The sequence below is a fragment of the Oryza sativa genome, chromosome 7, assembly GCF_034140825.1.
Source record: "Oryza sativa Japonica Group chromosome 7, ASM3414082v1".
In the NCBI taxonomy this organism is placed as follows: Eukaryota; Viridiplantae; Streptophyta; class Magnoliopsida; order Poales; family Poaceae; genus Oryza; species Oryza sativa.
In genome coordinates this window covers 25,825,961-25,850,211 of record NC_089041.1, presented here as the reverse complement: position 1 = coordinate 25,850,211, position 24,251 = coordinate 25,825,961, and the positions used below count along the sequence as shown (strand labels likewise).

Genomic DNA, 24,251 nt, shown 5'->3' with positions numbered 1-24,251 from the left:
AACAATAGTACATGTCTTATAAAATATTTAAGTATTCATTTGACAAAAACAGCATTGCTGCACTACTACTATGTCCCAGATAGAGTATTTTTCATCCAAAAACGAGCAGCGAAATGAAGCTACTGATAAAGTCCTTCATAATACAACTCACATCCATCTGAATCACCCTACAAATGTATAAACTGATATAAGTTAAAAAAATTGGAATTTATCAAATCTTATAAAACAAAAGTCAGGGTTAGCATACCGCCAGTAGCTGGGTATAGCTACCCAAAAATTCAAAGCCCTGGTGAGATTCTTTTGTACTATTCTCCAATATGTTCTCTTCCAATGGCTCAACATGTGCTACTTCATTCCCATTCTTAGCCTGTCAGTGGACCATGGTTACCTAAATTGTGATTTACAACAAAATAACTAATGAACGTTTAATTTCATTTATTTTTTCTTTTTAGCATACATACATACCTTAGGCTTTTCTTTCTTTTTTTTTTATGTAGTTTGTCAACCAAATTCTTCTTTTGCTTCACTTTGCCGCCGAGATTCTATTTGCTGATTTTTTTTGGAAGATAAATAAGTGATTCTGCTGATTAGTAGTCCCTAATTAATTATAAATGGTGGGACCACTGCATGCAGCTGTTGATAGAAGGATGTGTGGTAGGGATGAAGGCAACGGCAATGTTTGCCGTCAGCTAAAACGGCAGACGATGTGAACCCCATTATGGGTACATATTAAGCCAGCTCCACCTTTTATCGAGCTTTTGTTATAGTACTAAATTTTGTATGACTCCTTCTATTTTCTATAATTTTGGTTAATATAACCTACTCCGTTGAGCCTGAGCAAAAACAACTTCCGTTAAGAATTAGAAAAATAAGATTTATCGTATTTTCTCCATTACATGAAATGTAATAAGCCAAACCGGAGTAAAAACAGCCTCCACTTATTTTTTTAAAATAAAAAAGTACTGCTATACATACGACCATAACACACGAATAACGAATAGTATCCGACCGCGCCTCATCCACCAATCCTTACACTCGGCTTCTCCCCATGTGGGCCCAGAAAAACACAACATTTGTATCTATACACTAGCTGAGTCGGACATAGATCGTACGCACCGATAGTACATAGACCCATTTCGTTTACAAAATATAAAAACAAAACTAGATGAATTAGAACCATTTTTTTAATTAGAGCCATTTTTAATTAAGCCAACAATATGAACTACTACTTTTTTTTCCAACACCAACTGTCCACAGTGTCACTCTGACCCATTTCGTTTATAAAATATAAAAACAAAACTACATCATTTTCACAATGTAAGTCATTCTAGCATTTTTCATATTCATATTGGTATTAATGAATCTAGATAGTATCATTATGAATGTGAAAAATGATAAAATGACTTATATTGTGAAACGGAGGTAGTAGATGAATTAGAGCCATTTTTAACTAGCCAACAATACGAACTTCTTTTTTTTTTCCAACACCAACTGTCACAGTGTCACTCTGAGGGAGCACAGCTGAAGCTCACTCACCCTTGGCATTTACTCCTCGTTCCACCTTCCCCGCTTCAATTCGCCTCCACCCCCCACTACCTCGCCACTCCCCCCTCTCCCACTCCATTTCTCCAAACCAAAGCTCTCTCCCACCTCCGCTTCCGCCATGGCCACCGCTCGCGCCGCGTGGTAGCCACAGCCCACAGCCACAGCTGCCAGATCCCGCGGGGACGCAGGAGGAGGTGGGTGGGTCGAGCTCGCTTGCGGGGGAGGGAGCCGAGGCGAAGGCGAGGCGAGGCGACGCCATGGGGGGATGCCACGCGAAGCCGCTGACGCACGAGGAGGCCGACGGCGCCTGCTCGCCCCCGCGCGAGCGGCCGCAGCCGCCGGCCACGCCGCCGCGGGGGTCCGGCGCGGCCACCCCCGCGTGGAAGACGAAGCCGTGGGCGTCGCCCTTCTTCGGGTTCTCCACGCCCAGCCCGAGCCCTGCGCACCACCTCTTCTCGGCCTCCTCCCCGCGGAGGTCCCCCGCCCCGTCCGCGCCCACCACGCCCGCGAGGCGGTTGCTGCGGCTGCCGTTCCCGCCGCCGTCGCCCGCCAAGCACATCCGGCAGGCGCTCGCGCGGCGCCACGGGCCCCCGCGGCCGCCGATCCCCGAGGAGGGCGGCGACGTGGAAGGGGAGGGCGGCCGCGGGCTCGACAAGGGGTTCGGGTTCAACAAGGGGTTCGCGGCGAAGTACGACATGGGGGACGAGGTGGGGAGAGGCCACTTCGGCTACACCTGCGCCGCGAAGATCAAGAAGGGGGCGCGCAAGGGGGACGCGGTCGCCGTCAAGGTCATCCCCAAGGCCAAGGTGATGTGCCGATTTTTGCTTGTTTCTGTTTTTTTTCTTGCAAATGCTGGAAAAATCAACTCCATGTTTGGTGAGTGTGACTGTGTGGTTGGTGGAATTTGAAGAAATTGGATGTGCATCTGCATGCCAATTTTCTGGGAAATGACGGTGTGAGGATTTAGATTTCCTGGAGGTGGTGTAGATTTGTTGATGGCGCAATTGGCTAATGCACTATGGTGTTCATCATATGCTGATTTTGCACAAAATCATCATACATTCATGAGTTTTTTTTGGTCTGCATCTCTGTTTTATAAACTAGTGAAAACTTGAACCTCGTTTCTGCGAAAGCAAACGATGTCCGAATAACAAAGAGTTATGATGTGGCACTAGTGCACAACTGATTTCCTAAGAAATGTGGCCCCCTTCATGTAAAAGAAGAACAGCATTTACCTAAAGGAGTAGGATTGCTGTTTCCAATTTCGATAAATATTTCGAGATCAATGCTGTCTTCCGACAGTATGTTTTGTGTATTAACATGGTACAGTTCTGTGTTGTGCATTGCAAGCATGACGAAACTTCACCAGTTCATTGCATGCCCTTGAGGATCATTGTAGAACAATATTTTCTGCTGTATACTTTCTGCCTTCTTGCATAGCATGCAAGGTTTTCTACTGTAAATATATGCCTGTTTGAATGATGAGATTTGAGTAAGCCTGGGTGCTATTTGTTGTGAAATTACGTTTGATTATGGTAGCTCCTTGGCAATTGGCAATATCGTTCTGTTACTGTTGTAGAGTACATGTAGTTCTAACATCTTTTATTCTGGTACTACCTTTATTTATCATCTTTTAGGAGGAAAAGAATTCTCAATTACTCGCAGTTCGCCACTTGGCATGAACTTAGTTCTTGATATGTACAACTGTACCTATTTTTTTGACATCGTATGGGGTTGTTCTGATTTTATCAGATGACAACATCCATTGCTATAGAGGATGTCCGAAGGGAGGTGAAAATATTGAAAGCTTTGGCGGGACACAAGAACTTGGTTCAATTTTATGATGCCTATGAGGACAATGACAATGTGTACATAGTAATGGAGTAAGCTTCCAATACCTGCAAAGTTGCAATATGATTGGCTTCATATTTCATATGGTACTCATAGAAAAACCTAAGTTTCTTCCACTGCCTGAGTTTCCACTAACTCATGGGAAAACCCAGGTTTCATATTTCATATGATTATACTATATTCTATCCACTCACCCCAAATTCCCAATTATTAATTACCCTTTCCTTTCTATTGTATGTTCTTGCTCTGAGCAGTAACTACAACTCAACTTTTTTCCAGGGTAGCATTGATAGTTTAAATATACGGTATTAATTATTTGTCTTATTAACATGCAGTTAAAATGAACTTAAATTAATGTCCTTTGTAGGTGACTGGGTGGTGTACCCTTACCTGAAGTTCTTTTAGCTTTTTTTTTTTAAAAAAAAAGAGATTAACATGCAGTTAAAATGAACTTAAATGGTATAAGTTTCATTGATTACACCCAGCCAAATTTTACCTCTACGGGCCTAAGGAGCAATGTCTTCTATAAGAAAATCTCCATGCATTTTTATTTTTATTTTATACCTTCACCCAATGGTGATCCCTTGATATGTGTAAATCCTCTTCACTATTTATTTTTAACATGTGTCACACCATGTTCTGTTGATGTTCAAAGTTCCTATTGATTGATCCAAGTCCTATTTTTTTAGGTTGTGTGAAGGAGGAGAGCTTCTGGATAGAATACTTTCCAGGTATGTTAAATGCAAACTTTAGTAGTGGGTACAAGCACAGCACTATAATATTCATTACAAATTGATTTAGTACAACTGTTTTTCATTTGCTGTAATTAGAGGTGGGAAGTACTCTGAGGATGATGCAAAAGCGGTTCTGGTGCAAATATTAAATGTCGTTTCATTTTGCCACATTCAAGGAGTGGTTCATCGGGATCTCAAGCCAGAGGTGATGTGATTTTTCGACACCCCAATCATTGTTTACTTGTCAGCTTTTTCATATTTGATGTTTTTGAAGCGCTGAATTTCATGATGACAGTAAAACTAGCCAGGCCTTTAATGGAAACTGCAATTATTTTTATGTTTCTTCTTCCATTCTACGTCCTATCCATGATCTTGAGCATTGCAGTATTCAGTTATCCTATTATTTGTTCATAACATTCCTTGCATGGTCTATTTATTTCATTACTGTTCCTTTTTCTGTGCAATTATGTGAACTGTTTTCACGATTGAGAGACTAACAAAAGATGATCCTTTTTCAGAATTTTCTATTTACTTCAAAAGATGAGAACTCTCAACTTAAGGCTATTGATTTTGGCTTATCAGATTTTGTAAAACCAGGTTAGTTTCGTACTGCTCAAACAGCCAAGATTAACTTATTGATTACTATATCCACAAGTGAATATGGTTCGCTGGTAACAGATTCTTAAATATGCTTTTCTAATATTTATGCAGATGAGAGGCTAAATGATATTGTTGGAAGTGCTTATTATGTTGCTCCTGAAGTTCTGCACAGATGCTATAGCACAGAAGCTGATGTCTGGAGTATAGGTGTAATTGCATATATTCTCCTTTGTGGCAGTCGTCCATTTTGGGCACGCACTGAATCTGGCATATTCCGTTCCGTTCTCAAAGCTGACCCCAGTTATAATGAGGCACCTTGGCCTTCTCTTACTCTGGAAGCAATGGATTTTGTTAAGCGCTTGCTTTGCAAGGATCCACGTAGAAGAATGACTGCAGCACAGGCTTTAAGTAAGATCCATTCTATCCATATGGATTCCAATGAATGATGAATTGTTCTTAGTAATCTTTATATTTCGTTTTCAGGTCATCCATGGATCAGAAATTACAATGACATTAAGCTGCCACTGGACATCCTTATATTCCGACTTATCAAAGCTTATATTCGTTCCTCATCATTGCGAAAAGCTGCTCTAAGGGTAATAAAACTTGTTCTGTTTTTCTCCTATTGTTTTACATAGGTAAATGCTGTAATCTTTTCATGGCCGTGAAGTAATTTGCATTTTTAGTAAAAAAATATTATTTCTTTTGCGGTTATCTCCTATAAATTCTTGAACTAGACCAGTTATAGTTTTTTTTGCCATAATTTTGTTAGTTCAACTTCCAAGAAATCCTAGATTTTTTTTCGTGCCAATTGCATTCAGGATTTTGTCCAGTGATTGTCCAATTTTACTTTGTCTGGAATCCACACTTATTTTAATGTATTTTCTTTCTTGACCTGTTACAGGCTCTATCGAAGACTTTGACTGTTGATGAGCTTTTCTATCTGAAAGGACAGTTTTCTCTGTTGGAACCAGACAGAAATGGATGCATCACTCTAGATAATATCAGAATGGTTGGTCCACCATAGAGCCCTGACATGCTCTCTTCTGTTCATTTTTAAGCTACTTCCTGACCATTGTTTTCATTCTCTTAGGCCTTAACAAGAGAAGCCACTTATGCTATGAAGGAATCACGAGTTCAGGAGATTCTTGTCTCGGTATGTTTGATTTTTTTTTTTTTAAAAAAAAATAGGACAGACTTTCCATTCATGCATAGTTGTACTTGCTTTATTTATAACGGGATCTTCATTTCAGTTAAGCGCTCTTCAGTACAGAAGAATGGACTTTCAAGAGTTCTGTGCAGCAGCAGTTAGTGTGCACCAGCTTGAAGCATTAGATAGATGGGAGCAACATGCCCGTTCCGCTTATGATTTCTTTGAGAAGGATGGCAATCGAGCTATCGTAATTGATGAACTAGCTTCTGTATGCGATGCCTTCCTTCCTATGTTCTTTCTAATTGGTCGATCTCATGTTCTTTCTGATCGGTCGATTTGGTTTCCTTATACCTTCACTTGTTCTTTCTCAGGAACTGGGTCTCAGCCCTTCAGTGCCATTGCATGTTGTTCTGCAAGATTGGATCAGGCACACCGACGGGAAATTGAGTTTCCTTGGATTTGTCAAGTTATTGCATGGCATGTCCAGCAGGTCCTTGTCAAAGATGAGATAGCTGTTGATACTCTCTAACGACAGCACAAATTTATGCTGCCCTAGCGCGAGCTGAATCGGTCCAGACAAGTTTACAAGGAAACATCGATCATCGATCGGAGTCCACCGACCGAAGATAACAGCTTGTGCTAGCAGTCCTTGTTTTCTCACTAATTTGAGTATAGAGTTCAGTTTGTTGTCGCCTGCCTACTGATCACCACCATTTTAGTTGATAGGAAAAATGAAAAACCTCACCCCATGTCTGCAACATGTGATGTCTCTAACAGTCTTTAGGATAGCCATCCTGTTCAGTTGTTGGGACTGTCCCAGTTGTGTTGTAAAATTCCCTGGTTCCTCTGGAACTGGGGCGAAGTCGCCTGCTGTTAAGGAAGTAAGGATCCTGATGTCCAAGAGGGTGGTTTAATGCTGCCATTGTCAAGTGTGCCGTTATACTGATTCAGAATGAAAAAAATGTGGTATTTTTTTGGTGTTCATCTTGTGTTCTCCTCCAGTTTCTTAATGTCTGATGAAGATTGGGCTACAACGATTGGGCACATATTCACAGCTTCGGATTCAAATATTTCTTGCAGCCGAGTATTTTTAGCTCTAGAAAATTATGGATCTGTGATTATATTGATAGCATTTAGATGAATTATTTTCTTGGTGTTTTACATGAAATATAAAAATTTCAAACCAATATAGTTTAGCTTAGCTTATAAACTCTAAATAAAGTACCGGTCTATCCCAAAATATAAAATCTAGGACTAAATGAGACATATCATAGTCCAATAAATTTGGACAGCTTTATGTCCACATTTGTTGAACTAGGATATGTATTTTAGGATGGAGAGAGTAAGTATATAAGCACTAGACCTGACATAATGCAACACTATCTCCCTTCCAAAATATAAGAAATTTTAGGAGTATATTGAGAAAATTGGTGAAATTAAATAGAAAAAAGTTGTGATTGGTTGAGAATAGTAGATAAGATATGGAATTTGAATGGTGAAAAGAAAATGTATGGAGAGAAATTGTAGTAGTATGTTTTTGGATAAATTTTGAAGGTTAGAAAATGTTATATTTTGAAACGGTTCCTATTGATCTTAGCAATCGATGCTTTGATCCGAAGTTCCAAACGTTGATTTTGCGCTTTATTTCAAAAAAAGAAAAAAAAGGGACTCCCGTGAACCAAACGGCCGTGCTTTCAAATTTACGATTTGAAATTTGAATCTCTCATCGAGGAGGTAAAGCGTCAACACCACAAGCCTACGCCTACACGGAAATTTGAGGCGCCCTTCCATTCCGAGGCGGAAGGCAATCGGAGGAGGGCGAGGCGGCGAGGGAGGGAGAGCGGCCGCCGGCGGGGTGCCTGTGGAGCGCTGCCCTTACTGCGATGCCTGTAACGAGGAGGCGCGCCGCCGCAGCGGTGACGGCGGTGCTGGTCGAGGAGGAGCGCGCCGCAGCGATCGACATCTCGTCGGATTCTGACGCCGGATCTGAGTCTGGGTCGGAGGAGGACGACGAGGAATCCACCAGCGACGAGGACTACTACATCGACATCAGCGACAGCGACGGCGAGGAAGGCGGCGGCGCGGGGAGCGAGGAGGAGTCGGAATCGGAATCGGAGGCGGAGCGGGAGCGGGAGCCGGAGCAATCAGGCGTGGATCGGGGCGAGGCCTCCTGCAGAAAAATCGCCGATCTCCTCCGCGGTAATCACCTCGATCCCCTCCTCGCTGCGTGCGCGTGCGCGCACCACCATTTGTGCTCGCATGCCACTCGGACGAACTGGCTATCAGAGGAGAGGAGGTGCGGGCCGGGAGGGTGCCTGATTGATTCGATTCAGGATTGGCGACTTTGCGTCGAGGGGGAGCCATCGCTTCGCCATGGCGACCGGCTTGCCGGAGGAAGAGACGACGGGGAGAGTGGCGGCTTCGCACGGTGGCGTTTACTGTTGCGTGGGGAATCAGCTTAGGCCCGCTTGATTTTTAGATCATTGAGCACATTATTATGGGGAATTATATTTACTTATCATTTAGATAAATTGATTATTTCACAAAATTAACTCAATAAAATAGTTTTAGTGGTATAGAAGGAAGTTTTCTAAAGAAGATGTATTTTCGAACCGTGGGACAAATAATTCAAAAAAAAATCTGAAGGGTCCAAACCAGAGGTTATTTTGTAAAAATCCAGATCGCTATACCTACCAAATGGGGTTATTTGTAGCACAAAATTCTCGGGTAGCGAATAGCAGTTCAGAAGGGGGCTATTTTGTAAGAAAATGGCTTGCTGCCAACATTAGCAATTAAAATTGCGGGTTATTTGTAAAAGTCAATGATGGGCTATTTTGCAAAATATTCTTCACTGCCATGGATCAATCATATGATCCTTTGATAATTTACCTTATGTTTCCAGAATGAAAAATATGCAGTTGAACATCATACTAATATGGTCTACTTGCTTGAATAGTATTATATTCCTACAACATAAGCTAATGAACAGTTTTTTTTCATTGTAGCGGGGCGAAATTTGGATGGGATTAAGCTGGTTGATTGCAAAGCATATTTAAAGAAGAATGGCCTTAGCCAAACTGGGGACTTGGCTACTTGCATAGAAAGAATAGTGTTGCATTGGAGGTTAGTTACTTGGATGATTCTCTGTCGAATTATGCAGTAATGTTATGCTTATCTATCCCATGATCCGGAGTAGCAGTAATGTAGAGAACACCACTTCCTCTGTGCCATTTCTTTCTTTTCATTTATCCTGATTCTTTTGTTCTGTAATAGTATTGTTATGCATTGAAGAGTTTTCCTTTCATCCTGGAAATGCATTGATCTTGCAACACTTCAGAACAGCCAGACGCATGTAACATTCTGCTTTGTTTTCCTATTAGGTTCAAAGATAGGGATCCAGAGAAGATCTATCCACGCTCATCCTTTTGTATTAACTGTAAAGGTGCCACCTCAGTTGGAAACAAGCCTTTATCTGTCTGCATACGAAATTATCCAGGTTATCTGTCTGAATAAAACAAGCCTTTATCTCTCTCACTTTAGGTGATGTCTGTAGAGGTGATACCGTTTTATTCAAGCAGAAGGTTTATGAGAAAAGGTAGAAATCTGCACTTCTGTACTCACTAGCATTTGCGTAGATTAATAATGAGAGAACTTCCCTTTGTTGACTTTGTTAGTGGAAAAAGGCATTCAAAATGTATAGGAAAGCGAATTGTAGCTGGGAGTGTTATTAAGGAAAGTTATGGAAAAGAGAAGCAGCAGCACACTTTTACTGTAAGGATTAATTTCAGTAATATATTTCTGCTATTGTCTGAAAATAATAATTATATGTCACTGCTGCAGCATTGGTTTTCTTGAGCTTCTACTGACTCCTTTAGCTGTTGAATTTGATAGATCCAAGTTTTCTGGAGCAAAGGAGTAGGCAAATTACCACCTTTGTATCTGCTACTTGTCAAAGGGCGCAATCTCTACAGAATGATGACTTTCCGTCAGGTAGGATAGCTCTTACCTGAATTGTCTTAAGTATGTTACCTTTTAGATTCTAGGGATGCAAGCGGGCCAACCTGTGAGCCCGGACCCCGACTTATAGGCAAAATTTAGAGGGTAACTCGCGGGTTGGCTCGTGGGTTACCTACTAATTTAACCTATAAATAGGTTTATGGGTTGATCCACTTGTATCTCTAGATACGGCAAGCCGGGTAACGATGTGAAAACCCACGGATTACCACTTATTTGACCTATAAGTGAGTTGGCGGGTTGGCCAACCCTCATCCCTATTTTAGAACTTGTGCTATCTAGACAATACTGTAGCAGATTAGCTGTCATTCTCATGTGTTCAAAAAATCTTGTTGATATTATCATTTTCTGTGGATGGGTTACTTATATGCAGCCATAAATGTGTTTATATCTATCTCAGGATGAGTTTGTATACTTTTCAGCTTTACATTGAAGTTCTTTTTTATTATTATTTAGCCTTGGCTAAATGAAGCAGATAGATCGAAGGCTCTAGATGAGAAGCACAGCAGGGGAGATGCTGCAAGGCGTGTTCGTGCATTGAGTAGACCTGATGCTGCAGGAAACAGTAATTTCTATACTCAAGAACCCTGTTAAATAAAGCTAAGATACTACATGTTTCCTTAACCTGATTACAATTGAGAGAGAATCTTTCTAATGGCAGTTGCCTTCTGAATTTTCTGAGTGCTATTACATATGTAGGTTCATATCAGTCATGATGTCGCATGCACCATGTGACAAATACTATAAAATGTTTGATAGACCTTTAGTCGCATACTACAGATTTTATAATGACATGTAATCATGTATTGGGCATTTCGCATTGAGAACTATAATATTCCATGGTAGAGGCAGCTGTTTCTTAGAGGGAATCGTTTAAAAGCCCTTTTTAGTCACTTTTACATGGAGAAGAGCATAGTTTTGCACAAGCCATTGTAAAAATGTAATTATAACTTAATTCTGAGCTGATCATAAACTTAAAGAGATACACTTCTGTTTCTTGGAATGTTTTTCATGCATCGTTTTGTTTATGAGTTTTGTTCAGAATGAATTTTATATTAGCTCTTAGCAATTTCTCTCTCCACTTTTCAAGTCAATTATCTTGAAACTGTACGTATCTTTTGCCAAACTAATTGAATTCCAACTTCAATTTATAACATATCCTTCTGGTGGCATAAAGGCAAGAAAACGACGCAAAAGGGAAAACATCAATCTCAAGCAGGACGGCCTGATAGTGGAAGCAGTATCAAGAAAGGCAAGAAGCGTGTTATGCAGTCCTCCAATCCTGATCTCCCCACAAAAAGATCCAGGAATGAAGAGAGCCAATCGTCTTCCGCAAAACAATTCGCTGGTGGTCAGAACACGAAGACAAGTCGTGCCCGGCTGGATAGAAGTGATCGCAGCACCAACAGAGCTAGGATGAGAGAAAGGAAAGCTGATTCCCAGCAAAATCTCGCTGGTGGCAGCCATGCTCAATTCGGAGAAAGGAATGCAGGTTCAGGTTATGATATGCAGGCAAGTCATGGATATCTGGTTGGAGTGCAGCAGTCTCCCTTTGAGATCGTGAGGCCCCAGAGGCCACCTCCATTCCGTGAAGTTGGCAATGCCTCGCAACCTCACGCAGATGGCAGATCAACGGCATGCCCACACCCTAGGATGGGTTTCCAGCATCCAAATGCGGCATTGGCTGGTTCGCATCCACCTGCTTATTATCTGGGAAACACACCGAATCAATTTCCATCATTTGCATCACTCAATGTGCGACAAACTGTACACCACCATCCTCTGGATCAACTTGGAGCGTCATTTGCACCATTCAATGTGCCACAAACTGTATACCGTCCTCGTCCGGAAGGAGGATATGTGATGCCACAGTTCAGATATTCTGGTGGTAGCAATGGTTTTCCTCGGTAGGAAAGATTTGGCAGATGGCAGTTTGCATCGTTGAAGATTGCATTCGAGGCCGGAAGCTATGGTTTTCAGTTTCGTGAATGTCAGAGAAATGAAACAAATCTGGCCAATTTGGTAAAATGTGGCGGCCAACTGATTTCGCAGATTCTGTTGTGAACAAGGCATCGATATTATTGAATGACCACTGTAAAAGCCATGTAATGGAAGTAGACACATCAGAAAAATATGTATAGGATGGCTAAGAAAAACAATCTCAAAGGCCTGCTTTTTGAAACCTTTTTTAATAGAAATTAAATGAGGTAAAAATTATATTTCTTATCTCTGAACTTATGATTCGGTTAAATTTTGTCCCTCCCAACTTTCTAAGCCAAATAAAATCTCTCAAGTCTCAACTCTCAAAAGCGGATAAAAGACCACCCAATTGACAGCGGCTTTAACCCATAGGGGCGATGAAACCAGTGGTCCTTCATCGATGGTTCACCTTCTTCAAGACTTCAATAAGCCAATCCAATATGTAGGATTATCACTTACTCCATCTCTTCCACAAAGACTTCATTTATCTGTCCCATAACGACTTCATTTGTAATACAACTTCTTGTATTAATAAAGAATCACCATAGCCTAATTTGTTAAGAGTTGCTACAAATATTTTTTTTTGTGGGACAGAATGAGTACTGTCTGAATAGAGTAAATAAAGACGCACGCAACACCACATGCTATTTTGCACTCAAGATTGGATTTTATAGCTATATTTGTTTTTGACAAACCGACAAGAAAGAACGTCTATAGAACAGAAGGACATGTGGTTTTACAGGTACAAATGGTAGTAGCGAGTTCCTACGAGGAACTACCAAATAAAAGAGCAACTAGATTTTACACCATTAAGAGTACTAAAGACTAAAGTGGTGACGCCAATCCTGCTTACACGCGCTCTGCTGGAAGCAAAATGAGCTGCACGGCAGACTAACCGATCAAAAAGGAGATATCTGACCCTCTTATTGCATCAAAAGGGGTCGCCTTAGTTCATGAACAACATACATCATCTATCCGGCAATGACCTATATAGAAGTTTTTAGTATTCCTCGTGATCACTAATGTTGTGAGCAAAAAAATTCACATGGCGGAAGCAATGATTATTAACAAAAAAAAGCCCTTTTTTTTCCTGTCTACTATTGTACATAAGGGACGACTTTCTGTTGGGTGGGAACAAGGATGTTCTCCAGGTATCCAGCAGAACTAGGAAGCCATGGCTTCTGCTAAGGCCTGATGCTCAAGGAAGAGACATTATGGTTGTCTCAGTCTTGAGAAAAAAGCTCGACAATCAAACAAAAAAACTTGCAGTTGATGAGAAAGAACGTGTCAGCTGGGTGCTTTGCTTGGAGTACCACAAAAGAAAGAATTCCATCATCGATTCCTAGCTATCTCACCGCATGCTCGCGTTCCTGCAATGTGCAATGGGTACGATGTTATTTTATGAATGACAACAAGTAGGAACATAACATCAAAATTGGAAAGAAGCTAGAAGCCTAGAATTTCAGAAAAGGTCACAACTCATCGTATATACTCAGAAAAAATTTCAGTAATCATGCTGTTCCCAGCAGTGGAGCTGACATGCACTTTGAAAGAAAAGAAAAGAAAAGAATTTCTATGCATGGTGATATTATCTTGGATCATTAGTGCTGTAGAAATCCTAATGTCATACATAGCATACACAATCATATGCCTCTTCCAGGCTGATGATCTCAAACAATTATCAAGTGTCAATATTTAAAAATCTTGTAATATATACTGAACATGCACAAGATGCAAAAGGATGACCTATTTAAGGCATTCTGGGATATGCAAATATTTAACCAGAATATTATAGCAAAGTCACGGTATATATTGCAGAGTTAAAACTGCAAGCATCCAAAATAGTGGTTACTGGGAAAGACATACTTGTCTGCACAGACTCTTCGCCCAATGCTCTGTCAGAATCAGCTCTTTCCAAATAAGGCGTGATGAGGGCATCCAATTTAACAACCCACAGTGCAACTGCTGATGTTGTTTGTGGCATTGTTTGGAAGTATATGACAATGTCATCCAAATACGAACAAAAGCTTACAGATGATGAACTTTTGTACAGCCAATCCTCATCCATTGCCCCCACAAAATCAACAAGAACCTGAAGGACAAGCAGCACAACGATAAAAAGACAGAAAATACTGAGTAACTTAAAACAGAACAAAAAGGTTCCAACATTATATCATCTAATCTAAAAAAAGGAATACAACACACCTGTAAAAGCTCTGCCAAAGATGACGTTCGTCGCAGCCGCTTAACCCACAGCTTGTGCGAAGACTTCATCCACAAACCAGCAAACGCTGCTTCAGGCATGTGTGCCTGAAACGGAACAGAAGATAAGAAAATAAAATCAAGCTAGACAGCTGGTATATACTATGTATGGTTCTGGAGACACTTCAATAAACAAGTGAGTGACAATCTAACACGGCTATATCCTCAACTTTGTATCAGCAGGTACAGTAGCTTTTAAACAAAGTTAATAGAGACAATAGAACTGCATACTACATTATTTGAATACTAACCTCAATAGCATGAATGGCTGCCTTAAGTGCTTGTAGCTGTGAAGGCAGAACTTTATGATTTGGCACATCATACACATCTTCAGGATCCCTGCATGTAGCCACATGTATAGCATATCGTTCTTCAAGATCAAAGCTAACTTCAAAAGTAGAGTGGCATATTCTGCAATGCTTTTCATCTCTCCAATACAAATCATGACAACTTTCACAGCGAACTAGTGATTCCTTGAATGATTTCTTGCCACACTTAACAGCAGTTAGGCAAGAATAGAAAGAAGTCCAGATCCATTTATCAAATGTTTGAGATCTTTCCCACTTCAATATTTTCTCATCACCTCTCCTCCCAACTTCAATTGCTATTGCAGATGATGCATTTATCATATTCTCAGCTGGATTTGTGGGGACAGAAGCATTGTCAATGTCTGATGTTGGCGAAGCTCCATCTCCACTACTTAGCTTGGGTGAAGCTCCATCTCCACTACTTGTCTCAGAGTGAGATGTATCAGATGGCATTGCAGGTTGAACTGCATCTCTATTTTCGTAATGCTTTTTCATGGCTTCAAAAAGGCATGTCTGTCTCTTTTTCATTGACGCAAGAAGATAAGCTTCCCTAGTACCTCTGCTGTCTAGCGAAGCTAGTAGGGAAAGTAACTCCTGCAATCAAATATATAAAATGGTAAAGTTCCAATAGAAGTCAAACTCGAGTGAATAAATAAAAGGCATAATTATCTAAGCAGATTTAGCAGGTCGACAACCTGTGGTGAATCAATAACCTCCCAGTGACCATCTTCTGATGACTCGAAGTACACCCTACGATGTCCTGGATCATCTGCTCTACAAGGTCCAAGGAAGAGCCAATAATTATTATACCTACGGTCGGATCCTAAGAGAACAACTTGTGGTTGATGAGCAACTCCTGTAGACGTATCATTCCTTCCAGAGTAAGCAACATAATCACGACTTCTCAGGCTTCTTGACTGCTCATGCATAGAAGAATCCAAACCATACATGCTTCCTGATGCATTAAAGCACTCATCACTAGATTGACAAATGTTTCTTGTCGATTTCTTTATTTTCCCACCTGACACATGCGGCTGTGCTCTCGGTATGCTAGGCACGACTCTTGATGGTTCCTACAAGAGATAGGAAAACAATGAAGCTTCTGCATTTTCAAGTAGGGGACACAAAGTCAAGAATATTTTCAGGAGGTTGAGCTTGAAATTGGTACGTTGAACGCAATTAGAACAGTGTTAGAAAAGATCGAGAGAAGGGCACAAAAAGTTAAAGTGCTCTGCTGTTGAGAAACAAGTACATAGAAATATGTAGATTTTAACTGACAGTTATACAGTAGCCTGGAAAACATTTTCTAATGAATACCACTCCTCATAAATATGGCATGCCATTAAGCTGGCTTATAGCTATGAGTGGGAAGTATATAAATGTGGTCAATTTGCAGGTGCTGTAGAAAAGTAGCAGCCTTTTCTAGATCAAAGATGACATGATGCAGTTTAAGATAGCAAAAACATTTGAGTCAAAATCACCTCAAGTCTTGGAGCAGAATCAGCACCAGAAACAACATCCATTAAAGCAACCAAGCAATCCAACTTCTCATCAATGCTTAAGTCTGAGTACTCGCCTTCCATCAACCCCAGAAGCCATCGTTCTCCAGAATAACTTTCATCAATTTCACTACATCTATTCACATTTTCATGACCATTTTTCCACTTTCTTCTAAGGATTCTATGTTCATGCTCAGAAAAACTCATCTCATGTGAACCATCAGATTCATCAGCACCACTGCTAGCATCACTGTGATCATCAACACTTCCAGAGTCCTCGGTATCTGATCCAGAGTCTTCCTTTCCTTTAATTCGAGGATCTACACGGAGACGATATGCAGAAGGCGCAATCTTCTCAAATAATGTGATATCACTAGAAAGAGTTGAATAGATCAGCTGCTCTATTTCTGTGCTGGAGATGCTAAGATCAACAATCTGAAGAAAGAGCAATCAAGGAAATTTTACGGAGATACCCCAAGTTAAAAAGAAGATTATTCATTATCAATACCAACATTTATATTTAACTTAGTATATAGGTAATACCTCAGGTGATTTGGCAAGTTCTGATACCTTTAAGCCACCACTACCTTTCTTAGACAATAGTGCAAACAATTCACCCTTCAGTGTACGAGGACGTAAACCATATTTAACCATTTGATTTTTCTCCTGTAGCAAAACAGAAGATTTAAATTACTTCTAACAATACTTGAATTACCTGTAGAGCAAACACTAGTAGGGGAATCTATAGCTAGAGCATATATACAAATATTACCACCTGGCACCTGCAGGCATGAAATAATCTAGAACGATGTGATATCAAACGAGTACCTTATTAAAAAAATCCCGATTCAGCATATGATGTTTCGAACCAAAACCAGAAGCAACCAAAACTTGACGTAGTATTTCAACCCAGGTAAGAGAATTCAGAGACTTGATCCAAAAATTCATATCAAACTCCTGTTCCCTAACCTGAAAGAGAAATATCTTCAAAATGCATAGTGACAAGGACAACAGTGACCTATTAATCCGATATCTAGGAAAGTTAAGTCATTCAGAGATTATCTTCTCTTAGGATAATATTGCTTTAGCAATTTTTGCCTGCTGAAAGGTTTCACTAGTCTGCATAAATGGTGTATCCAATCAAAGAGTCAGCTCTAGTAGCTATAATAGATTCATCCTGGGCAACTGACAGTTTAGTTACCTTACATCATATCCATACGAAAATAAAGTCAAGCCAAATTACAAAATATGCAGGAAGCTCGATGAAATTCATGATTATGCATTCCATAAGATGAACAGATGCCTCAACTGAAATAGAACTAAACAATAACTTTCCAAATAGTGTAATCATGGTACTAAACAATAGTAAATGGAGGGAAATAGGCACTCAATTCTTTCCAAATACACAATAACTTTTATCAGGTTCAATACAGTAAATCATCACGAGTAACTAGTAACCTAGTGCTACTGGATAACGAGCCAGATTCTTCCTAAGGAAGATCTATTAGACCCTGTCAATATTTATTGCCTATCAGCAAAATCAACTCGATACTTCAGAAAAGACTGGAACATAAAAATAACAATGCAGATTAATTGATGATAAGATCACCAAACGAATAGCACAGCACTTGGTGTTACAACAATATATATTCAACTTTCCAGTGCAGAATAAAATGAGTTTGATTCATTCAAACTTCGGAAGATAATTTAATACTCGAGATTTGAAATTAACTGAAGCATAAATTGGTACTATCGAGACTCACAAAGTTCACAAAACTTAAAAATCTGCAGTCTTTAGAAGATCGTGGAACAAACACATCATTGCTGCCCCGTTCTGTGTTTAACAAAAGTAGCTTGAGGAGATTGACATGTACTTCCCCCAACAACATCGAATCCTGGATATCACATTGCACCATGAGAAATAATGCCAGGAACCATGAAAATTCAAAAGAAAATCGATATAAAACTAGACCTTGTCATGAAATGCCTGTGCCAACTCATCAAGTGTGAAGGGATGGACATCCATATAACCAAAACGATTGTAGATAAACCGGACAACCTGACAAGCGTATATTTTTTCCAATTAATGGATGTGCATCAAGTTTCAACATAAAAATTAGTAAAAATGGAAGTGAGATACATTTAAGACAGTAGACACACAGAACAAAGAATGAAAGATTATGTTGGTTAACAGTTAACCAAGTATAGGTGAGGACACGCAGTGGCTATTAACTTTTTAAATTACATGCCAAGATCATTAGTGTTCTAAGGAAAAGTAAAATAATTACCACATTTATATAAGAAAAGATCAGTGTGAAAACATGAATAGAAATATCCCCTTCCCTAATGTAATAGTAATAATCCATGTGGCTGTTAGTGGACTCATTAACAAGAATTGACTGCACCACAGAGATATTCAATTTTAACCTTTTGGTCAGCCTTGTTTCCAGATCAACACATAGTTTTATAGACAATGTAGTAATATAAACAAATATACAAGAGAAGATTGGATATATATTGGAAACCGAACTGCTCTTCATAATTTCATGTACACAAATTCCATGATGATGACAATGATCCTCAGTCAGTCAAAAGGTAGAGTTTTCATTTTCACCTGGAAAAGCTTTTTCACCATTTCTGGTGATGACCCCCAAGGTCTTGTGGAGAATGGCTGTTTCATCTTGACACTTGATGGAGGAAACCTGGAAAGTAAATCTGCATGACAAAAGGTGCTGCTACTTGAGTAAACTATTTATTACAGAACATAGTAGAAAGGTATAGAATAGCATTGCAAACCTTTACAAAGAGGGCAGCCATGTCTCCCACTTGAAGAAAGGTGAGCTGAACATCTCAATGGGTTAGGACCTGCTTGCAATTCACGGAGTTCAAGCTCCTCATCATCAACTAAAGTCACTTGGTTAGCCTGTAGCACTGGGGATTGTGATTCATCAACTGAAAGATGGCATTCCATTGGAGGATGCTTCTTCGGATCAGTAACTCTGCTACTTGGCACCTAAAATAAGGGGAAATCACCATTGTTGCCCAGCAGAAAAGCAGGTTTAAGTTTCTTTGGCTGAACCAGAAACAGAAAAGGTATTGCTAGTCAAGATATTGCTCCCTTTCCCCATATATCTTCCCCAAGTATGAAAGGTTACCTTTCTTTTATTGGATGGAGGCCTGGTCCTTTTTACCACTTTTTTCCGTGCCAAAACTTTTTTCTTCATACAAGGAAATGCAAGACAATTGTGACCAACTAACTCTGAATGGAATTAAAAATACTTTTGATGTAAAATGAGCTCAATCAGATCAAATTAAATAAGACTTTACCTGAATTAGCTTTCCATCATCGCAATCCTCTATTCTGCCACAATCATCTAATGGTCTCAAGGACCTCAAGCAACCAGTTTCATCAATAAAATTAGATCCATCTTGAATTTTGCTACTATGGGAATACATTGCATGCCACACTGTCATTAGACCTTTCCCGGCTCCATGTTTCCTCACAGGACCATTGTCCCCACATGGCAGGGAAGATCTCTGAGTGGTAGGCTCCACAATCTACACAGGAATAAGATTGTGAAGAGATATTGGTGCAAAGATTAAAGGTCTTGACATGACATGAAAATAAATTAACTCCATAGCAAAGCAGGAAGTGCATTTATTCATCTAGTAACACAACTTCCATCCGAGGCACTGAAATAAATTATAAAACTGAAACCGGAGGTAAGAAACACAGAACTGTCAAGAGACAACCCAATGGAGCTATGATCATACAACTGAGCAAATAAAAAAATGAAGGATGTAGGCATGTAACCTTAAGACCCTCACAAAGAATGTCAAAGCAACGCCTGAATAAAAGCAATAGCCAGAAGCCCATAAGACAGGTACTACAGATCTTATATAACAGTTCAAATGCAGGTATCATTTGACCCAGAAATACATATATTTTACAGTTGTGCTCATTGAATTGACAAATTCTTGCCCTTCATAAGGTATGGCAAAGCACTAAACCTGAATGGTTAATTGTCACAATTCGTAGTTCTAATTACAAAAGTGGCTGCCTTTTTCCTATCAAGGGGGGCACTGGTATTGCAAACAAACATTTTGCTTAATCAGGTTGACCATCAGCACAGGACATGGCACTAAATCACCATTAAGCAGCACCAACACAAAACGAAATGCAACACATATTCAGCACAGTTTTCTTTGCCATAAATGGAAATTAATGCAATGTAATCAGCCTAAATAATTGTTATGATACCTTTCTCTTCTTTATTACTCTTTGGTTCTGGTAGAAATGGTCGTCTGTAGTATCTGCGAATATTAATAAAAACAATCAGATCAGTTGAACACTATTATTTGAGTATTAAAAACACATCTGCAAAATGCAAAGTTTGGAAATATGTCAGCAGCATTAGCATTAGAAACATTAGACATAGATCAGAACTACAAAAGTAAGCATAAAATGAGCTTTAAAAGTTCTTGCTGATCATTTTGCTTCCCTTGTTCACCAAGAAGTTTAGTAGAAGCTTTGCACCAGAACACAAGCAATCACAATGTAACACAAAGTGAACAGTGAAGAACATAATCAAGCACAAGTTGTTGCTACAGAGTTGTTGATAGGACTGAGTGGTAAATTGAACCTCCAAGCTAGGTATTTTTATTTGACCCAGTGAACATACATAGAAAATTAGATGTGTGTTTATGATGGGTAATGGGTAGTAACTTTTCAAGGACCTTCAGATATTACTGGAGATATACCTCTGAGATGGCCAGGTGCACTATGGGGAAGGGGATCAAATTCGCTTCCAAGAGGTGGACCATCCTTGCGGAAGACTTTCCTCAGGATATAATCCTTGGGAAACAGAACTTGTGATCGGAGTGTGTGTTTCTCTCCTGTGAAGCTCATACCCTTGTCAACATAACGGTCGTCCTCTGGCTGTAAATTCACAGTACGGTACATGGTAGACCGGCTAAAAGAGGAAGACCTGCTGCTGCTGCATCTGAACCCATTTGATCTTGCACTAAGTTGCTTTTCCATATGCGCCCCTAAAGATTCCGTTTCTCTCCTCTCTTTCCTCCTCCGCTCCTTAAACCATATTCTGACCTGATTGTAAGTCAAACCAACAGATGTTGCATACTCTGCAATGTCCTCCGACTGAGGGTATTGTACCTCTGGATCAAGAGATATTTGTCAACACCAACAATGATATATTAGCATAATAATCAGAGGCAGAGCTTGAACCGTTAGCATATACTTACCAGAGTAGAATCTCTCCAGCATCTGGATTTGCAGGGGAGATTTCTTTGTCCCTGTATTCTCCCTTTTTGCTGCGAGGCCATTGGCCGCCATCTGAACAAAGCTATAATTAGTTTCCAGAATAACAGAAAACACTTTTTAGGAGATTAAACAATACCGAAATCCAGCTAAGTGAGTCATCACATATCTCATAAACAGCTAAGTGCTCACATGTTGAAAAGCATGTAAACGACCAACATCAGACAGTCGGGAAGCGCTACTAAGCTTATATTGTTATTGTTAGAGCAGATAACATCCACGAAAGTTCAGTCCAGTGTGAAATTTCTTTCTAGAGTGAATGAGCTCAACAAGTCATAGGCCTTGTCGCCAGATCAATGTGCCATACCTCAAACCCATTCGGTTAGCTCAGTTATACTTCATCAATCCACTTAAACCTACCTGAAAAATTGTGAAATCTAACTTGACCACCACTCAATTGTTCCACAACTGTATGAAGCACAGCTTAAGGGAAAACCTCATTCGCTAATTGATCCCATTCACTACAACAAGCAAAACCAATTCAAGTCGGCAATTGATTTGCCCTTCCAATTCTACTGGAAAAAACGGTTGCACCGGTAGAACACAATCATACAGCCCATAACCCACAGCACCACGATTCTTAACCCCAGCCGTACTCAAATCCCCAAAACAAACCGCAACAACGAGCTCACTAACCAACCAACCACCCAACGAGACCCCTCACCGCCACACGCACACAAAAATCCCCACACCCAAGCAAACCGATCACGCTCCCAATCCCGCAGCCAAACCGCGATTCCCACCAAAAACAGCAACACCAGCGACCCAATCCTCCCAAACCACGCCCAGATCAGAGCACCAAAGTACCTTCCGAACCGCCGCCATGGGCAGCACGGGGAGCGCGCGGAGTCGGGGGGGTTTAGCTTGCGGCCATCCGCCGCCAGGCGAGGCGCAGCGCGGCGCGGCGCGGTGCTAGGCTCAGCTGCTGCTCGGCGAGTTTGCGGCGGCGGCGGCTGATTCGATTCGGGCGTGGACGCGGGCACGCGGCGGCGGAGGCGGAGGCGGCGAGCGGCGAAAAACCCTACAGCGAGCGAGCGGCCATTCCTGCGACTCAGGCTGCCGCGCCGTTTTTCCGGCCCCCTTAAACCCTCGCGGGTGTAGGCTCGCGAGGAGGATTAGGGGTTGGGGGAAATATCTATGTGGATTTTTTACAGATCAGTCCTCGAATGGTGTGGGATTTGGATAAGAACGCTTCGGACGATGGGCCGAATGCTGTCGGGCCATTTCGACCCATCCAAAGTCGGAAGAAATGGAAATGCAGCCCATTTAGGCCCAATATGTAGTGGGCCGGGTCTGGTGTGCAGCCAATGAATGGGACACGTGGGCTGAAATGGATTGGATGGACAAGGAAGTTCACGTGGGCTGAATAAGTTTTTTTTTTTTTTGACTAACTCACTGGGGGGAGAGATTCCCACCTGAATTGTCATCGCACTTAAATTAGAAAGGAATAGGTCTGTTACAATGAATTTAGAGTCTGAAGACGAGAAGAGAAAACACCTTTCCAAATATCTATTACAGTTCTGTCATCAGGTGTAAACATTGCAGCCCATAAAGTGGATTCCGATAATCCGCGTTGCAGGCATGCAGAAATGGACGGTGGCCTTTCCCGGAAGACTACATCATGCCTGTGGTTCCATAGAGTCCAAAGGCAAAGCAGGAAAAAACTTTGAAAGTGTCTTGTCGGGATGATCGCTGGCGCTTCTAGTTGGAACAGAAATTTAGTTTCAGTGATGATCGGCTGAACACGAATAGTTTGCCAGAAGCTGATTGCAAAAGGGCAGGTGAAGCTTAGATGATCCGCTGTTTCATCAGCAAGGTTACAGATTTCACAGATTGCTGTCTGGACGATTTTCTTCTTCATGAGATTTTTCTTTGTGGACAATCGATTCCTGACGAGAAGCCAGGCGAAGATGTTGATTTTTAGCGGAGCTCTGCATTCCCAAATAAATTTCCAATTTGGTGAAGATGTGCCCGTCGAAAACCTTGACTCATAGATTTTCTTAGTTGTTAAGATGTCGTGGCTAACATTTAGTCGAGTATCTGATTCATTAGTCAAGGTAAAGCTTTGAAGAATAGTGTGCAGTTCCTGTAGCTCTGTCATCGCTGCAACTGTAAGCCTTGAGGTGACAAAATTGGAGATTCCAATAGAGAGGATTTGTTGAACGGTGGCTAAAACGTCTGTTGAGTGCGAGAAAAGGGATTCAAACTTTGATGCGAGTTCCATGCTGCCAGTCCAGCGATCATGCCAGAAGGAGGTTCGCGTTCCATCCCCAATATGCACAGAAGTTAAGCTATAAAGCTCCGGAAGCAATTTCTGAAAGACACTCCAATGTTGACCCAAAGGAAGAGTTTTCATTATAGACTTTCCATGGAATTCTTTCCAAATCCAGTTAGCCCAGGTCGACTCATTCGAGAACAGGTTGAATAATCTTTTCAGAAGAAGAGCCTCATTTTGTGATTTTAGGCATTTGATTCCAAGCCCACCTTTTTCTTTTGGGGCACATACTTCATCCCAAGCCACTAAACATTTTGCCCCTGAGCAAACATCTTCACCTGTCCAAAAGAATGCTCGTCGCCGTTTGTCAATAGCTTCTATAACCTTTGGAGGGAGCTTGAAGGCTGACATTGCGTAAACTGGCACAATACTGAGCACTGCATTAACTAAAATTAGCCGTTCAGCCTGTGACAGAAGAGCTGCCTCCCACCCTGCTAGAAATCTATCCACTTTGGATACAATCGGCTGAAAATCAGTGCTAGTGAGCTTGTGCAAAGAGAGAGGAAGTCCCAAGTAAGCCATTGGAAGCGATTCCAGTTTGCACTGAAGCAGTTCCGACAACGACGATTCTTTTGACTGATCAATATGAAGGGAGATCATAGTACTTTTGGCAAAGTTGATTTGCAAACCTGTGGCCTTGGAGAACTGAAGCAAGGCAGACTTGAGAGCCAAGACGTCATCTTCAACTGCTC

General features: G+C 40.9%; 3 protein-coding genes across 4 annotated transcripts; 2 read left to right on the top strand and 1 right to left on the bottom strand.

Annotated features, from left to right (window-relative positions):
- The first annotated feature begins 1,602 nt into the window (after positions 1-1,602).
- Positions 1,603-6,867, top strand: LOC4343929 (CDPK-related kinase 5). Its single transcript, XM_015789284.3, has 11 exons — positions 1,603-2,351; positions 3,298-3,428; positions 4,086-4,127; positions 4,227-4,335; positions 4,649-4,727; positions 4,842-5,138; positions 5,214-5,326; positions 5,635-5,742; positions 5,824-5,886; positions 5,984-6,151; positions 6,255-6,867. The coding sequence occupies exons 1-11, from the start codon at positions 1,803-1,805 to the stop codon at positions 6,393-6,395; spliced, it is 1,800 nt and encodes a 599-aa protein (XP_015644770.1). The 5' UTR covers positions 1,603-1,802; the 3' UTR covers positions 6,396-6,867.
- A 780-nt stretch (positions 6,868-7,647) lies between these two features.
- LOC4343928 (zinc finger CCCH domain-containing protein 62-like) lies at positions 7,648-12,123 on the top strand. 2 transcript variants are annotated; one of them, XM_015791473.2, is made up of 8 exons: positions 7,648-8,082; positions 8,889-9,006; positions 9,264-9,325; positions 9,424-9,478; positions 9,567-9,654; positions 9,775-9,873; positions 10,354-10,462; positions 11,075-12,123. In XM_015791473.2, the coding sequence occupies exons 1-8, from the start codon at positions 7,767-7,769 to the stop codon at positions 11,806-11,808; spliced, it is 1,581 nt and encodes a 526-aa protein (XP_015646959.1). In that variant the 5' UTR covers positions 7,648-7,766; the 3' UTR covers positions 11,809-12,123. The 2 variants fall into 2 exon arrangements, with proteins under 2 accessions (XP_015646959.1, XP_015646958.1); XM_015791472.2 differs by having other exon boundaries at positions 9,558-9,654.
- Positions 12,124-12,769: 646 nt separating this feature from the next.
- On the bottom strand, positions 12,770-22,389 carry LOC4343927 (homeobox-DDT domain protein RLT3). The gene is made up of 18 exons (XM_015791470.3): positions 22,092-22,389; positions 21,209-21,299; positions 20,708-21,121; positions 20,208-20,260; positions 19,274-19,504; positions 19,102-19,164; positions 18,743-18,959; positions 18,561-18,661; positions 17,919-18,005; positions 17,710-17,841; positions 16,775-16,915; positions 16,490-16,612; positions 15,929-16,381; positions 15,143-15,520; positions 14,391-15,041; positions 14,083-14,187; positions 13,744-13,969; positions 12,770-13,247 (listed from the first exon to the last, which is right to left on the bottom strand). Exons 1-18 carry the CDS (start codon positions 22,107-22,109, stop codon positions 13,210-13,212), a joined length of 3,522 nt encoding a protein of 1,173 aa, XP_015646956.1. The 5' UTR covers positions 22,110-22,389; the 3' UTR covers positions 12,770-13,209.
- Positions 22,390-24,251: the final 1,862 nt, after the last annotated feature.

Coding starts and splice junctions, on each gene's coding strand:
- LOC4343929 (XM_015789284.3), top strand. CDS start 1,803: ATGGGGGGATGCCACGCGAAGCCGCTGACGCACGAGGAGGCCGACGGC. Junction 4,336..4,648: donor ATCGGGATCTCAAGCCAGAG/GTGATGTGATTT, acceptor ATCCTTTTTCAG/AATTTTCTATTTACTTCAAA. Junction 5,887..5,983: donor TTCAGGAGATTCTTGTCTCG/GTATGTTTGATT, acceptor TCTTCATTTCAG/TTAAGCGCTCTTCAGTACAG.
- LOC4343928 (XM_015791472.2), top strand. CDS start 7,767: ATGCCTGTAACGAGGAGGCGCGCCGCCGCAGCGGTGACGGCGGTGCTG. Junction 9,326..9,423: donor CTTTTGTATTAACTGTAAAG/GTGCCACCTCAG, acceptor CTCTCACTTTAG/GTGATGTCTGTAGAGGTGAT. Junction 9,874..10,353: donor GAATGATGACTTTCCGTCAG/GTAGGATAGCTC, acceptor ATTATTATTTAG/CCTTGGCTAAATGAAGCAGA.
- LOC4343927 (XM_015791470.3), bottom strand. Junction 19,165..19,273: donor ATGATGGAAAGCTAATTCAG/GTAAAGTCTTAT, acceptor CCTTGTATGAAG/AAAAAAGTTTTGGCACGGAA. Junction 13,970..14,082: donor CTTTGGCAGAGCTTTTACAG/GTGTGTTGTATT, acceptor CTTGTCCTTCAG/GTTCTTGTTGATTTTGTGGG.